Source organism: Cynocephalus volans, chromosome 8, assembly GCF_027409185.1.
Source record: "Cynocephalus volans isolate mCynVol1 chromosome 8, mCynVol1.pri, whole genome shotgun sequence".
In the NCBI taxonomy this organism is placed as follows: Eukaryota; Metazoa; Chordata; class Mammalia; order Dermoptera; family Cynocephalidae; genus Cynocephalus; species Cynocephalus volans.
The window spans coordinates 110,347,837-110,364,220 of NC_084467.1; the positions used below are offsets into that span (position 1 = coordinate 110,347,837).

At 48.2% G+C, this 16,384-nt stretch overlaps 1 protein-coding gene across 1 annotated transcript; it reads right to left on the reverse strand.

Moving 5' to 3' along the window:
• Positions 1-1,239: 1,239 nt before the first annotated feature.
• Positions 1,240-15,892, reverse strand: LOC134384268 (filaggrin-2-like). The gene is made up of 6 exons (XM_063105831.1): positions 15,739-15,892; positions 11,860-14,979; positions 9,836-11,783; positions 8,390-9,739; positions 3,546-8,297; positions 1,240-1,268 (listed from the first exon to the last, which is right to left on the reverse strand). Exons 1-6 carry the CDS (start codon positions 15,874-15,876, stop codon positions 1,240-1,242), a joined length of 11,337 nt encoding a protein of 3,778 aa, XP_062961901.1. The 5' UTR covers positions 15,877-15,892.
• Between the last annotated feature and the right edge of the window lie 492 nt (positions 15,893-16,384).

A 16,384-nucleotide genomic window follows, 5' to 3' on the forward strand; every position in this document is an offset into this window, starting at 1 on the left:
TGTAAACAGAGCTTCACTCACTTTCACTTACCATGTTCCCCAAAGATTAGATAAGATTTCTTAAAACAGGTTTCAGAGTCTGTATTAGTGGTATTTTAATTGTGCCAAATAGATTATTATTAGAGAGGAAGCTGCCATCTTTTTCCTGGCTTGATTAATTTCCAGTACAATCCAGTGTTGCCTCAATCTTTACCCCTTTCTCTTTTCCTACTTTCTCTTGCTCATTTCCTCCACAGCTCACACACTCACCTTTGATTGCATTAGAATGCACAGCACAGGTTGCACTCAGCATGGAGTATTAGAAGGTCTTCTCTGGTTGTCAAAAGCTCTTGGAACACAGGGAGCTATGTCTTACACTCTAACGAAATAGCAATGCATGCAGTGTGTCTAGTACAAACTGACCTTCAATTTCCCTCATCTAAAGGTCATCTTTAGCTAGAAAGTTTGGAGAAAGAGGAATTTTATCATTTGTTCTTCCAAATTTGGCTACTCAACATTTCTCCTTAGTGCAGTGTGCTTCTCCTTGATGATCTCAGCCATGCTGGGAAGAATATTTGAAATCACTGAATATTCCTTGGCACAGAAATGTTTTATCTATAGGATGCTGGCACACAGGAGGTGGTAGAAGAGATCTCTGACTTATATACCTTTGACTCTTCTGTCTTTCTAGCAGAATATCATCTAAGAAATTCAACTCTTCACAGGGGTTTCATATGGGGGCACTCTAGTTTCTAACCTTTTTCCTTGTAGACCATACCTACTATCTCACTTTTTTCTTTTCTTTTATCTTAGAAGGGAAATGAGCAACTCTCTTTGAGTTGTTTTAGTGTACTTTTGGTGTAATTTATAAGGAAAAATTTCCCCCAATTTGATTAAAACAAATTATTGAGGGTTTTATCAATCTGGATAAATATTAATTACATTTAAAACCTCAAATGGGTGTGATCAAGGGATTATGTGAATCACTCGTAAATATGTGACCTGTATATGTGTACACATAAAGACTCACACACACATACAATAAATGCAAATTGACATTGCTTCAGGGGACTGGTGAACTTTTAGACACTTCTAAATGTATATTTAGAGATCAAAGAATGTGGAATTATAGACGTGTGGAATGAGTGCAGACACCCTGACAGAATGGAAAGAACTTGGGCATGAGAATCAGAAGATGAGAATCAGAAACCTATACCCTAGTCACAGCAGCACTTCTAATTAGCTGCATAATATGGCAAGTTAATCTCTTCGAATTTCATTTATTTCACCTACAATAGAAATTGTTTACATGAGATTAAATATAAGATTTAAATTTCTAATGGTTTTTTGATAATTAGGGTTTATTCAGTGAATGAATGGTGATGGATAGATTTGTGTGAATTAGTTACTATTTAGGGTTAACTACCATATACATAGTCTCTGTGTATCATTAATAGTATAACAGTAAGTTTATTTTCTTTCACTAATAAACTAATATGACTAGTGTTCTGTTGATCACATAGCATGATTGAAAGTTTGTAAAATAAAAAATCAAAAACCAGATAGATATTATCTGAGTCTAATCAGAAGAATGAGCCTGTTTTGGGGGGGAGGGGGAGAGGGTGGCTGGCTCATATAACTTCTGCTTCTGGCGGGGGGTTGTGATCTTGAACATTCAGTGATGAATTTCACTTTAGTGAAGGTGGGAGAAGAGTAGCTTGCTCTGGAGGCAAAGAGAGGGTGGTGGAGCACCAAATTCTGATTGGGTATTATCACTGGTTTTGATTAGATTAAATATTGTTTTCTTGGCTTTTTTCTTTTAACCTGTAAATTGACAGGGTGACCTTTAAAGTCCTTACTAGCTCTGACATTCTGGACATTTTCATTGGGTTTTATAAGAGTAAACTTTCTCCTGAAGTTAGTATATTTTGTATGTATTTTTTTACTCCTTGTTACTTGTTTTTCTTCAACTGGAAACTTCAGGACCCCATTAGCTTTCAGTCCCATTAGCCTCCATTGGTAGAGATATTTTAATTAATATTTTTGACAGAGAAAATCCATGGTGCATAACTCTTATTTCCAAAGCTTGGGTTGTCTCAGGAAATAGACACTTGGGGTTATGTTTGACAATGATTGCTATGATGATTAGGATTAACCAAAGCATCTGAGGCCAACTCATCCGTATAAAGCCTTTCTTTCTGGAATGCTTTGGACAGTGATTAGATTGAAGGAAAGTTCAGATGTGGTTGAGTTTTGCCTTCTTTGGACTACTTATAGTTTATATCAGAGTTCTTCACTGCCATTAGATGTCCAGAGGTAGAAGAAAAATATGCATCTGACTCCATGGCAGGGAACTATATTTGTGTTTGTGGAGATGAAAGAGAAGAGAAACTATACTTTGATGAAAAGTTTATTAACAATTTGTATGCAATATACTTTTCTGAATCCTAGATCCAGGAGGTCATGACAATAAATTCCAAAATAGTAGTACAGAGTTCCAGTGGTGACACCAAAAGTTGCAAATATTCTGAATCTACACCTAAGGAACTATCACATTCTTTGTTCAGAACACAGAATGTGTTATAGTGTTACTAGAGAAAGTTTGGCTCCTAAATCAAGTCTTTTAGCTCCTGGATAGGTTTGTTAAAATTTAATTAAAATGAAATCTAGAAAATCCAAATTTTGAGTCTCGGAAATAAAAACAAATGCTCATTTTATCCCAAAGCACCCAAATCACTTTCTAATATAGTTCAGGATATAGTCCTAAATGTTATTTACTTCCTCCATTAACTATTTTCTAACCAAGGAGCTCAATGATTATGGAGCCATCCCCGCCCATCCAAAAAATCTTGCACCAAACAAAACTAAAGAGTAGAGTGCTACAGTTAAAATAAAAGAACAGACATATATCCCTACTACCAAAAGAAGAAATCATGCTAAATATCTTAATTTCATGTTGCATGCCTCATTTCTTCTTTGAGCTAGTTCTTATCTTGAGATGCTTTATTTTCTATTGGTTTCTTATTCAAAGTAATAACAACACCTTTGTTCTTGGACATATTCATAGAGTGGAGTGTTGCTATCTAAGTAGAAGGAACCTGAGTCAGTTCCCTCCCTTCTGTGGTAAGCTCTGGCCTCAGAGCCTCTTGTCTTCTTATCATCCACATCCAGACTATATCTTTTGGTGCCCTTTGACAGACTTGATCCTGACTCTTGCCTTTGCCTTCTGCCACCCCATGTGGTTGTACTGCTTGATAAACACCTATACCTACACTCTTCTGTTCCTGTAGGGTCTTGGCTATTAGGAAAGTCATTGAAAACGGGTCTTTGACTACTACTTCTGCTGTCATTTGACTGCTCATAGATATCACTTGATTGAACATGGCTATATACTTGTCTTTCATTGTTGCTGAATCCAGATTGACTTTGAGTGTTTCCTGATTGTCCATGACTCGATCCTAGTCTTGCTAAACTTGTGCTGGGTCTTACTTGCCCATGAACAGTTGTATCTCCCATATGATGCTGGCTTGATCCATGTATACCTATGGCATTGAACTCTGACTTACCATGCCCAGATAAAAATTGTTCGTGGTTCTGTTTCCCCCAATCTTCTGAGTGCTCTTTATTGTCACTGTAGGATCCCTGCATTCTAGTTGAACTAGATTCAGAGTGGCCATGAGCTGATGTGGATTGTTCATGGCCAGATGCAAAGTGTTCACTAGACTGACTATCAATAGATCCTTGCCTTCTGGCTGTGCTATATCCAGCTTGAACATGGATGTCATTTAAATGTTCATGAGTTACTACTGAATGCCCATTACTAGATCTCTGCCATCTAGTTACACTGGATACAGACTGATTATGGGAATCAATTGATTGCCCATGACTTGGCTCTGACTGTCCATGATTTGAGCCCTGCCTTCCAGTTCTTATGATTGCTTTGGATCCTCTATGATCAAAACTAGAAAATGATTGTTCATGTCTATACACTTGCTTATTTGTACCTATATCTGTTAACCTCAAAGGGCTAGAATTACGGCTGCTTGTGCTACTGCCCCCAGTAGGCCCAAACCCAGACTGTCCATAGTCATATTCTGCACGTCCATAGCTTCCATGTTTCCAGCCACGACTCGATCCAGGGTATTGCTCATGACCAGACTGCACAGATCTCCTGGTATCTTCTGAATGTCTCTGAGTAGTTCCCTGTCTCCCTTTAACTGAAGATCCTGACTCTCCATGTTGAACTCCATGCTGGCCATGAGTGGATTCTGAGTGTCTGTGAGAGACTCCTGAGTGCTCTTCACTGTCACTGGCCTGCCTGTGACTAGATCCCCTTCCTCCTGTTGTACTGGACCCTGACCTTGGGTATTGCTCATGACGAGACTGGCCCTGTCTAGTGGTGTCTCCTGCCTGTCTGTGAGTAGTTTCCTGTGTCCTTGGAACTGAGGATCCTGACTCTCCACGTTGAACTCTATGCTGACCATGAGTGGACTCTGAGTGTCTGTGTGAGACTCCGGAGTGCTCTTCACTGTCACTGGCCTGGCTTTCACTAGACCCCCTTCCTCCTGTTGTACTGGACCCTGACCTTGGGTACTGCTCATGACCAGACTGGCCGTGTCTAGTGGTGTCTCCTGCCTGTCTGTGAGTAGTTCCCTGTCTCCCTTGAACTGAGGATCCTGACTCTCCATGTTGAACTCCATGCTGGCCATGAGTGGATTCTGAGTGTCTGTGTGAGACTCTGGAGTGCTCTTCACTATCGCTGACCTGGCTGTGACTAGATCCCCTTCCTCCAGTTGAACTGGACCCTGACCTTGGGTACTGCTCATGACCAGACTGGCCGTGTCTAGTGGTGTCTCCTGCCTGTCTGTGAGTAGTTCCCTGTCTCCCTTGAACTGAGGATCCTGACTCTCCATGTTGAACTCCATGCTGGCCATGGGTGGATTCTGAGTGTCTGTGTGAGACTCCGGAGTGCTCTTCACTATCGCTGACCTGGCTGTGACTAGATCCCCTTCCTCCAGTTGAACTGGACCCTGACCTTGGGTACTGCTCATGACCAGACTGCCCATGTCTAGTGGTGTCTCCAGACTGTCTATGAGTAGTTCCCTGTCTCCCTTGAACGGTGGATCCTGACTCTCCATGTTGAACTCCATGCTGGCCATGAGTGGATTCTGAGTGTCTGTGTGAGACTCCGGAGTGCTCTTCACTGTCACTGGCCTGGCTTTCACTAGACCCCCTTCCTCCAGTTGTCCTGGACCCTGACCTTGGGTACTGCTCATAACCAGACTGGCCGTGTCTAGTGGTGTCTCCTGCCTGTCTGTGAGTAGTTCCCTGTCTCCCTTGAACTGAGGATCCTGACTCTCCATGTTGAACTCCATGCTGGCCATGAGTGGATTCTGAGTGTCTGTGTGAGACTCCGGAGTGCTCTTCACTGTCACTGGCCTGGCTTTCACTAGACCCCCTTCTTCCAGTTGTACTGGACCCTGACCTTGGGTACTGCTCATGACCAGACTGCCCATGTCTAGTGGTGTCTCCAGACTGTCTATGAGTAGTTCCCTGTCTCCCTTGAACGGTGGATCCTGACTCTCCATGTTGAACTCCATGCTGGCCATGAGTGGATTCTGAGTGTCTGTGTGAGACTCCGGAGTGCTCTTCACTGTCACTGGCCTGGCTTTCACTAGACCCCCTTCCTCCAGTTGTCCTGGACCCTGACCTTGGGTACTGCTCATGACCGAACTGGCCATGTCTAGTGGTGTCTCCTGACTGTCTGTGAGTAGTTCCCCGTCTCCCTTGAACTGAGGATCCTGACTCTCCATGTTGAACTCCGTGCTGGCCATGAGTGGATTCTGAGTGTCTTTGTGAGACTCCGGAGTGCTCTTCACTATCGCTGACCTGGCTGTGACTAGATCCCCTTACTCCAGTTGAACTGGACCCTGACCTTGGGTACTGCTCATGACCAGACTGGCCCTGTCTAGTGGTGTCTCCTGCCTGTCTGTGAGTAGTTCCCTGTCTCCCTTGAACTGAGGATCCTGACTCTCCATGTTGAACTCCATGCTGGCCATGAGTGGATTCTGAGTGTCTGTGTGAGACTCCGGAGTGCTCTTCACTATCGCTGACCTGGCTGTGACTAGATCCCCTTCCTCCAGTTGAACTGGACCCTGACCTTGGGTACTGCTCATGACCAGACTGCCCATGTCTAGTGGTGTCTCCAGACTGTCTATGAGTAGTTCCCTGTCTCCCTTGAACGGTGGATCCTGACTCTCCATGTTGAACTCCATGCTGGCCATGACTGGATTCTGAGTGTCTGTGTGAGACTCCGGAGTGCTCTTCACTGTCACTGGCCTGGCTTTCACTAGACCCCCTTCCTCCAGTTGTCCTGGACCCTGACCTTGGGTACTGCTCATGACCGAACTGGCCATGTCTAGTGGTGTCTCCTGACTGTCTGTGAGTAGTTCCCTGTCTCCCTTGAACTGAGGATCCTGACTCTCCATGTTGAACTCCGTGCTGGCCATGAGTGGATTCTGAGTGTCTTTGTGAGACTCCGGAGTGCTCTTCACTATCGCTGACCTGGCTGTGACTAGATCCCCTTCCTCCAGTTGAACTGGACCCTGACCTTGGGTACTGCTCATGACCGGACTGGCCATGTCTAGTGGTGTCTCCTGCCTGTCTATGAGTAGTTCCCTGTCTCCCTTGAACTGAGGACCCTGACTCTCCATGTTGAACTCCGTGCTGGCCATGAGTGGATTCTGAGTGTCTGTGTGAGACTCCGGAGTGCTCTTCACTATCGCTGACCTGGCTGTGACTAGATCCCCTTCCTCCAGTTGAACTGGACCCTGACCTTGGGTACTGCTCATAACCAGACTGGCCGTGTCTAGTGGTGTCTCCTGCCTGTCTGTGAGTAGTTCCCTGTCTCCCTTGAACTGAGGATCCTGACTCTCCATGTTGAACTCCATGCTGGCCATGAGTGGATTCTGAGTGTCTGTGTGAGACTCCGGAGTGCTCTTCACTGTCACTGGCCTGGCTTTCACTAGACCCCCTTCTTCCAGTTGTACTGGACCCTGACCTTGGGTACTGCTCATGACCAGACTGCCCATGTCTAGTGGTGTCTCCAGACTGTCTATGAGTAGTTCCCTGTCTCCCTTGAACGGTGGATCCTGACTCTCCATGTTGAACTCCATGCTGGCCATGAGTGGATTCTGAGTGTCTGTGTGAGACTCCGGAGTGCTCTTCACTGTCACTGGCCTGGCTTTCACTAGACCCCCTTCCTCCAGTTGTCCTGGACCCTGACCTTGGGTACTGCTCATGACCGAACTGGCCATGTCTAGTGGTGTCTCCTGACTGTCTGTGAGTAGTTCCCCGTCTCCCTTGAACTGAGGATCCTGACTCTCCATGTTGAACTCCGTGCTGGCCATGAGTGGATTCTGAGTGTCTTTGTGAGACTCCGGAGTGCTCTTCACTATCGCTGACCTGGCTGTGACTAGATCCCCTTACTCCAGTTGAACTGGACCCTGACCTTGGGTACTGCTCATGACCAGACTGGCCCTGTCTAGTGGTGTCTCCTGCCTGTCTGTGAGTAGTTCCCTGTCTCCCTTGAACTGAGGATCCTGACTCTCCATGTTGAACTCCATGCTGGCCATGAGTGGATTCTGAGTGTCTGTGTGAGACTCCGGAGTGCTCTTCACTATCGCTGACCTGGCTGTGACTAGATCCCCTTCCTCCAGTTGAACTGGACCCTGACCTTGGGTACTGCTCATGACCAGACTGCCCATGTCTAGTGGTGTCTCCAGACTGTCTATGAGTAGTTCCCTGTCTCCCTTGAACGGTGGATCCTGACTCTCCATGTTGAACTCCATGCTGGCCATGAGTGGATTCTGAGTGTCTGTGTGAGACTCCGGAGTGCTCTTCACTGTCACTGGCCTGGCTTTCACTAGACCCCCTTCTTCCAGTTGTACTGGACCCTGACCTTGGGTACTGCTCATGACCGGACTGGCCATGTCTAGTGGTGTCTCCTGACTGTCTGTGAGTAGTTCCCTGTCTCCCTTGAACTGAGGATCCTGACTCTCCATGTTGTACTCCGTGCTGGCCATGAGTGGATTCTGAGTGTCTGTGTGAGACTCCGGAGTGCTCTTCACTATCGCTGACCTGGCTGTGACTAGATCCCCTTCCTCCAGTTGAACGGGACCCTGACCTTGGGTACTGCTCATGACCAGACTGCCCATGTCTAGTGGTCTCTCCTGCCTGTCTATGAGTAGTTCCCTGTCTCCCTTGAACTGAGGACCCTGACTCTCCATGTTGAACTCCGTGCTGGCCATGAGTGGATTCTGAGTGTCTGTGTGAGACTCCGGAGTGCTCTTCACTGTCACTGGCCTGGCTTTCACTAGACCCCCTTCTTCCAGTTGTACTGGACCCTGACCTTGGGTACTGCTCATGACCAGACTGGCCCTGTCTAGTGGTGTCTCCAGCCTGTCTGTGAGTAGTTCCCTGTCTCCCTTGAACTGAGGATCCTGACTCTCCATGTTGAACTCCATGCTGGCCATGGGTAGATTCTGAGTGTCTGTTTGAGACTCCTGAGTGCTCTTCCCTGTCACTGACCTGGCTTTGACTATATCCCCTTCCTCCAGTTGTCCTGGACCCTGACCTTGGGTACTGCTCATGACCAGACTGCCCATGTCTCGTGCTATCTCCTGACTGTCTGTGAGTACTTCCCTGTCTCCCTTGAACGGAGGATCTGGACTCTCCATGTTGAACTCCATGCTGGCCATGAGTGGTTTCTGAGTGTCTGTGTGAAACTCCGTAGTCCTCTTCCCTGTCACTGACCTGGCTTTGACTAGACCCCCTTCCTCCAGTTGAACTGGACCCTGACCTTGGGTACTGCTCATGACCAGATTGGCCATGTCTCGTACTATCTCCTGACTGTCTGTGAGTAGTTCCTTCTCTCCCTTGAACTGAGGATCCTGACTCTCCATGTTGAACTCCGTGCTGGCCATGAGTGGATTCTGAGTGTCTTTGTGAGACTCCGGAGTGCTCTTCACTATCGCTGACCTGGCTGTGACTAGATCCCCTTCCTCCAGTTGAACTGGACCCTGACCTTGGGTACTGCTCATGACCAGACTGGCCCTGTCTAGTGGTGTCTCCTGCCTGTCTGTGAGTAGTTCCCTGTCTCCCTTCAACTGAGGATCCTGATTCTCCATGTTGAACTCCATGCTGGCCATGAGTGGATTCTGAGTGTCTGTGTGAGACTCCGGAGTGCTCTTCACTATCGCTGACCTGGCTGTGACTAGATCCCCTTCCTCCAGTTGAACTGGACCCTGACCTTGGGTACTGCTCATGACCAGACTGGCCCTGTCTAGTGGTGTCTCCTGCCTGTCTGTGAGTAGTTCCCTGTCTCCCTTCAACTGAGGATCCTGACTCTCCATGTTGAACTCCATGCTGGCCATGAGTGGATTCTGAGTGTCTGTGTGAGACTCCGGAGTGCTCTTCACTATCGCTGACCTGGCTGTGACTAGATCCCCTTCCTCCAGTTGAACTGGACCCTGACCTTGGGTACTGCTCATGACCAGACTGCCCATGTCTAGTGGTGTCTCCAGACTGTCTATGAGTAGTTCCCTGTCTCCCTTGAACGGTGGATCCTGACTCTCCATGTTGAACTCCATGCTGGCCATGAGTGGATTCTGAGTGTCTGTGTGAGACTCCGGAGTGCTCTTCACTGTCACTGGCCTGGCTTTCACTAGACCCCCTTCTTCCAGTTGTACTGGACCCTGACCTTGGGTACAGCTCATGACCAGACTGGCCTAGTCTAGTGGTGTCTCCAGCCTGTCTATGAGTAGTTCCCTGTCTCCCTTGAACTGAGGATCCTGACTCTCCATGTTGAACTCCATGCTGGCCATGAGTGGATTCTGAGTGTCTGTTTGAGACTCCGGAGTGCTCTTCACTGTCACTGGCCTGCCTGTGACTAGAACCCCTCCCTCCAGTTGTACTGGACCGTGACCTTGGGTACTGCTCATGACCAGACTGCCCATGTCTAGTGGTGTCTCCTGCCTGTCTGTGAGTAGTTCCCTGTCTCCCTTGAACTGAGGATCCTGACTCTCCATGTTGAACTCCATGCTGGCCATGAGTGGATTCTGAGTGTCTGTGTGAGACTCCGGAGTGCTCTTCACTATCGCTGACCTGGCTGTGACTAGATCCCCTTCCTCCAGTTGAACTGGACGCTGACCTTGGGTACTGCTCATGACCAGACTGCCCATGTCTAGTGGTGTCTCCAGACTGTCTATGAGTAGTTCCCTGTCTCCCTTGAACTGAGGATCCTGACTCTCCGTGTTGAACTCCGTGCTGGCCATGAGTGGATTCTGAGTGTCTGTGTGAGACTCCGTAGTCCTCTTCCCTGTCACTGACCTGGCTTTGACTAGACCCCCTTCCTCCAGTTGAACTGGACCCTGACCTTGGGTACTGCTCATGACCAGATTGGCCATGTCTCGTACTACCTCCTGACTGTCTGTGAGTAGTTCCCTCTCTCCCTTGAACTGAGGATCCTGACTCTCCATGTTGAACTCCGTGCTGGCCATGAGTGGATTCCGAGTGTCTTTGTGAGACTCCGGAGTGCTCTTCACTATCGCTGACCTGGCTGTGACTAGATCCCCTTCCTCCAGTTGAACTGGACCCTGACCTTGGGTACTGCTCATGACCAGACTGGCCCTGTCTAGTGGTGTCTCCTGCCTGTCTGTGAGTAGTTCCCTGTCTCCCTTGAACTGAGGATCCTGACTCTCCATGTTGAACTCCATGCTGGCCATGAGTGGATTCTGAGTGTCTGTGTGAGACTCCGGAGTGCTCTTCACTATCGCTGACCTGGCTGTGACTAGATCCCCTTCCTCCAGTTGAACTGGACCCTGACCTTGGGTACTGCTCATGACCAGACTGCCCATGTCTAGTGGTGTCTCCAGACTGTCTAGGAGTAGCTCCCTGTCTGCCTTGAACGGTGGATCCTGACTCTCCATGTTGAACTCCATGCTGGCCATGAGTGGATTCTGAGTGTCTGTGTGAGACTCTGGAGTGCTCTTCACTGTCACTGGCCTGGCTTTCACTAGACCCCCTTCTTCCAGTTGTACTGGACCCTGACCTTGGGTACTGCTCATGACCAGACTGGCCCTGTCTAGTGGTGTCTCCAGCCTGTCTATGAGTAGTTCCCTGTCTCCCTTGAACTGAGGATCCTGACTCTCCATGTTGAACTCCATGCTGGCCATGAGTGGATTCTGAGTGTCTGTGTGAGACTCCGGAGTGCTCTTCACTGTCACTGGCCTGCCTGTGACTAGAACCCCTCCCTCCAGTTGTACTGGACCCTGACCTTGGGTACTGCTCATGACCAGACTGGCCGTGTCTAGTGGTGTCTCCTGCCTGTCTGTGAGTAGTTCCCTGACTCCCTTGAACTGAGGATCCTGACTCTCCATGTTGAACTCCGTGCTGGCCATGAGTGGATTCTGAGTGTCTGTTTGTGACTCCGGAGTGCTCTTCACTATCGCTGACCTGGCTGTGATTAGATCCCCTTCCTCCAGTTGAACTGGACCCTGACCTTGGGTACTGCTCATGACCAGACTGCCCATGTCTCGTACTATCTCCTGACTGTCTTTGAGTAGTTCCCTGTCTCTGTTGAACTGAGGATCCTGACTCTCCATGTTGCACTCCATGCTGGCCATGAGTGGATTCTGAGTGTCTGTGTGAGACTCTAGAGTGTTCTTCACTGTCACTGGTTTGGAAGCGACTAGATCTCCTTCGTCCAGTTGTAGTGGACCCTGACTTTGTAGACTGTTCATGACCTGACTGGGAATGTCTAGTGGTTTCTGCTGACTGTCTGTGAATATTTCTCTGTCTCTCTTTAATTTTTGATCCTACCTGTCCTTGTTGGCTATAGCCAGATGACTGACCTGATCCAGAACTATTTTGGCCATAGCCTGACAGCTGACCTGATGCAGACCCGTGTTGGCCATAGCTAGATGACTGACCTGATACAGACCCATGTTGGCCATAGCCAGACAAGTGACCCGATCCAGACCCATAATATCCATAGCCAGAAGACTGACCATAGCCCGACCCTTGCTGGCCATTGCCAGATGACTGACCTGACCCAGACCCATGCTGGCTGTAGCCAGACGACTGGCCTGAGCCAGACTCGTGCTGGCCATAACCAGAGGACTGACCTGAGCCAGACCCATGCTGGCCATAGCCAGTGGCCTGGGCTGAGCCAGACCCGTGCTGGCCATAGCCAGATGACTGACCTGAGCCCGACCCATGCTGGCCGTAGCCAGAAGACTGACCATAGCCAGTCCCATGCTGGGCGTATCCTGACGACTGACCTGAGCCACACCCGTGCTGGCCATAGCTAGACGACTGACCTGAGCCAGACCCGTGCTGGCCATAGCCAGAGGACAGGCCTGAGCCAGACCCGTGCTGGCCATATCCTGCCGACTGACCTGATCCAGACCCGTGCTGGCCGTAGCCAGAGGACAGGCCTGAGCCAGACCCATGCTGGCCGTAGCCAGACGACTGGCCTGCGCCTGACCCGTGCTGGCCGTATCCTGACGACTGACCTGATCCAGACCCATGCTGGCTGTAGCCAGACGTCTGACCTGAGCCAGACCCATGCTGGCCATAGCCAGAGGACTGGGCTGAGCCAGACCCATGCTGGCTGTGGCCAGACGAATGACCTGATCCAGATCCATAGTGTCCATAGCCGGACGACTGACCTGAGCCTGACCCCTGCTGGCCATAGCCAGAAGACTGACCATAGCCCGACCCGTGCTGGCCATAGCCAGAAGACTGACCATAGCCCGACCCGTGCTGGCCGTAGCCAGAAGACTGACCTGAGCCAGACCTGTGCTGGCTGTAGCCAGAAGGCTGACCTGAGCTAGACCCGTGCTGGCCGTAGCCAGAGGACTGGCCTGAACGAGACCTGTGCTGGCCGTAGCCAGACGACTGGCTTGAGCCAGACCCGTGCTGGCCGTAGCCAGAAGACTGACCTGATCCAGTCCCTTGCTGGCCGTAGCCTGACGACTGACCTGATCCAGACCCATGCTGGCCGTAGCCAGATATCTGACCTGATCCAGTCCCATGCTGGCCATATCCTGACGACTGACCTGATCCAGACCCGTGCTGGCCATAGGCAGATGACTGACCTGATCCAGTCTCTTGCTGGCTGTAGCCTGACGACTGACCTGATACAGACCCGTGCTGGCCGTAGCCAGAGGACTGACCTGATCCAGTCCTTTGCTGGCCGTAGCCTGACGACTGACCTGATCCAGTCCCTTGCTGGCCGTAGCCTGACGACTGACCTGATCCAGACCCGTGCTGGCCGTAGCCAGAGGACTGACCTGATCCAGTCCCTTGCTGGCCATATCCTGATGACTGACCTGACCCAGACCCATGCTGGCCATAGCCAGACGACTGACCTGATCCAGTCCCTTGCTGGCCGTAGCCTGACGACTGACCTGATCCAGACCTATGCTGGCCGTAGCCAGAGGACTGGGCTGAGCCAGACCCGTGCTGGCCATAGCCAGTCGTCTGACCTGATTCAGACCCATGCTGGCCATAGCCAGAGGACTGGCCTGAGCCAGATCCATGCTGGTCATAGCCAGACGACTGGCCTGAGCCAGACCCATGCTGTCCAAAGCCAGAGGACTGACCCGAGCCAGACCCATGTTTTTCAAAGCCAGATGACTGACCTGAGCTAGTCCCATGTTTGCCATAGCCAAATGACTGACTTGATCCCGACCCTTGTTGTCCACAGCCAGGCTGACATGATCTAGATCCATGTTGTCTATAGCCAGAGGGCTGACTTAAGCCTGTTCTATGTTGTTCATAGGTACAGGACTGACCTGAACCAGACCCACGTTGACCACATTTGGAAAATTCTTTTGAACAGGACCCTTTTTGATGCGAGTTTGAATAGCGTCCACAGGAACCTGATCTATGTTGACCATAACTAGAACATTGACTTGTTCCTGACCCATATTGTTCATGGCAAGAGGACTGACTTGAGCCTGTTCCCTGTTGTCCTCCACAGTTCTGTGCTTGACCACATTCTCTAGATCCATATCTTCTCCTACTAGGAGACTGGCTACAGGATCTAGGCTCAAGTTGACCATATCCAGAGGACTGACCTTCTGAGATACACCCATGACCTTGTCCTCCACTACTTCCTGGTTGACAGTCTGGTTGGGTACAGCTAGATTGATTTCCTTGTACTCCAAATCTACTTGTCTGACAAGAACTAGAAGCATTTTGTGGCCTTCCACACCCTCCTGAATTGCTGTAACCACATACATGACTTTGCCTCACACTATCTCCTGAACCTGCAGAGCTACACTCAAGATGTCCTCCAGTCCTTCTTGACTGAGTAGAGTTTGATTCATGCCCATTGGTCTCCAATTCATGTGACAGACCACTCTGTCCTTTCCTTCCCCAACTCTCTGATTCAGATCCAGATTCATATTCCTCCCCAGATTCCCTAGAGGGGCGAACATGTGACTTGCTTCTTTTTTCTTCCAGCTCTCCAGAGCTGGAACCATGTCTGTCTTTGCCACTACTCCATGAATGACCAGAGCTAGACCCACGGCGTCTTTTCTCAGATCCCTCTTGATTCTCTGAGCTGGACAAATCACCTCGCCTTCCCAGCCTCCTAGAGTTGGACCCATGTCTATGTTTTCTAGTTTCCCTCAAGCCCCCAGAATTATATCCATACTTCTCTCCCTCACTCCAACTTGAATGTCTGTAACCTGATTTCTGTCCTGGTGTCTCTTCTTCCTCTTCTGTTTCACTTTCTTCCTCTTGGTGTCGGTGACCATGCCTACGCTTCTTTGACCCTGAAGCTTTGCAGTATTCTTTGCTGAGAACCTTGTTGCAGGCCATAGCCAGCTTGAATATCATCAGAAGAAACTCAGTAAAGTCCAGTCTTCGATCATGATCTCTATCCAGCATATGCATGATGACATCCACTGTGTCTGGATCATCTGGGTTCTGTATATGAGTGATACAACAATGAAGACCTGGTCAGTCTAGCCCACATATTCAGCTAAAACATTCAAGTAGGGATGTGGATTTGTGGATGTTTGACCTTATGCAGTTTTAATCCAATGGAGGATTACTTTAGGGGTAATAGAAAGTAAAGACTATTGGGATCCTTGAAAGAAGACATTTCAAGGATCTAAACTAGAGATTAAGTGCTCAGGTATGACATATGGGAAGGAGTGAAATAAACGAAGTTCAGTAACTGGTGTATCTTAGTTTTACATAAATTTTACATATTACGTATTAACATAGTCTGTTAGGATCTGTTATTTTGAAGTAAATAGCTGAGTGCTTCCTAAGTAGATGGAAAAAATGCATGTATTTTGTTTTCAGTCTGTAATCATCCTAGCTACTTTGTTAGCTTCTCTTGTAGATGATTTCTCTCTATATACGTTTTTCCCATTTGATAGAGTAATTTATTAATTCATGTCTTACACAAATTTATTTTCTGCTTTTTCAGAAGGAGAAGCCTGGCCACACAAGAAAGTCTGGGGTCTAGCAAGTGGGAATGCACAGGAAGGTGAGGAAGAAACATTCACCTTCTTTGAAATACATGCTGCCTTAACAGACTTTCTGATGTCCCCAAAATACTGCTCATAGAGTTTGCTCAAAGACCACTGTAACTGTGAACTTTTTAGCTAATATTGATTATGTAACAGAGCATGTATAGGACTCCAGCTGACTTTATTCCTGCTACATGGTTCTCACCTTCAGAATTGGACGAAACTCTTTCTCAAGAAGTTCCTTTAGCTCATCCTTGCTCAGTGTGCTACACTCTCCATCTTGGTTGGTGTATTTATAGAAAATATCAATGACGGTGACAACACTTCTCAAGAGGTCGGTCATCTTTTTACAAGTTTAAGTGAACCTGGAAAGAAAAAAACAAAAGACTCTGCCTATTATTCATTTTCTTTCTCTTTAATTTATCAGCAGTTCTCATTTTAATAATAATCATTATGATTTTTCAAACCTCTTGTTTCTTTTGAACCTCAGCAAGTAAGGATGGATCAGGGATGATCCAATACCTTTAACACAGTAAAAATTAACTTTGTTAACTTTGAGTTACTTTGCTGAGATCCAGTCATGGCATGTTACTGGCCCAACTGGGAATAGATCTTAGGTCTCCATATTTCTTGTCCTGGATGAATTTGGTCTCTTTATAATGTCTCTACACTTTGGGTACTTTGGTGTCCTGAGTGTTGTCCTAGGGCTTCCAGACTTTCCAAAAACAGCCAAATGCCATTGCCCCAATCTCTCTAATTTTATTGCTTTTTTTGAGTCAAATGTGACATGCCTTCCAGCATGTGCATCTATTTTCTCTCTGGGCACCAGAAGCTGAACTAGACCCTTATGG

Bases quoted from the DNA above. Each gene is read 5' to 3' on its own strand.
- LOC134384268 (XM_063105831.1), bottom strand. From the start codon at position 15,876: ATGACCGACCTCTTGAGAAGTGTTGTCACCGTCATTGATATTTTCTAT. The intron at 14,980-15,738 runs GTGAGAACCATG...ACTCATATACAG, and splicing joins AGTTTCGTCCAATTCTGAAG to AACCCAGATGATCCAGACAC. The intron at 8,298-8,389 runs GTCAGGGTCCAG...ACAGACACTCAG, and splicing joins GGTCATGAGCAGTACCCAAG to AATCCACTCATGGCCAGCAC.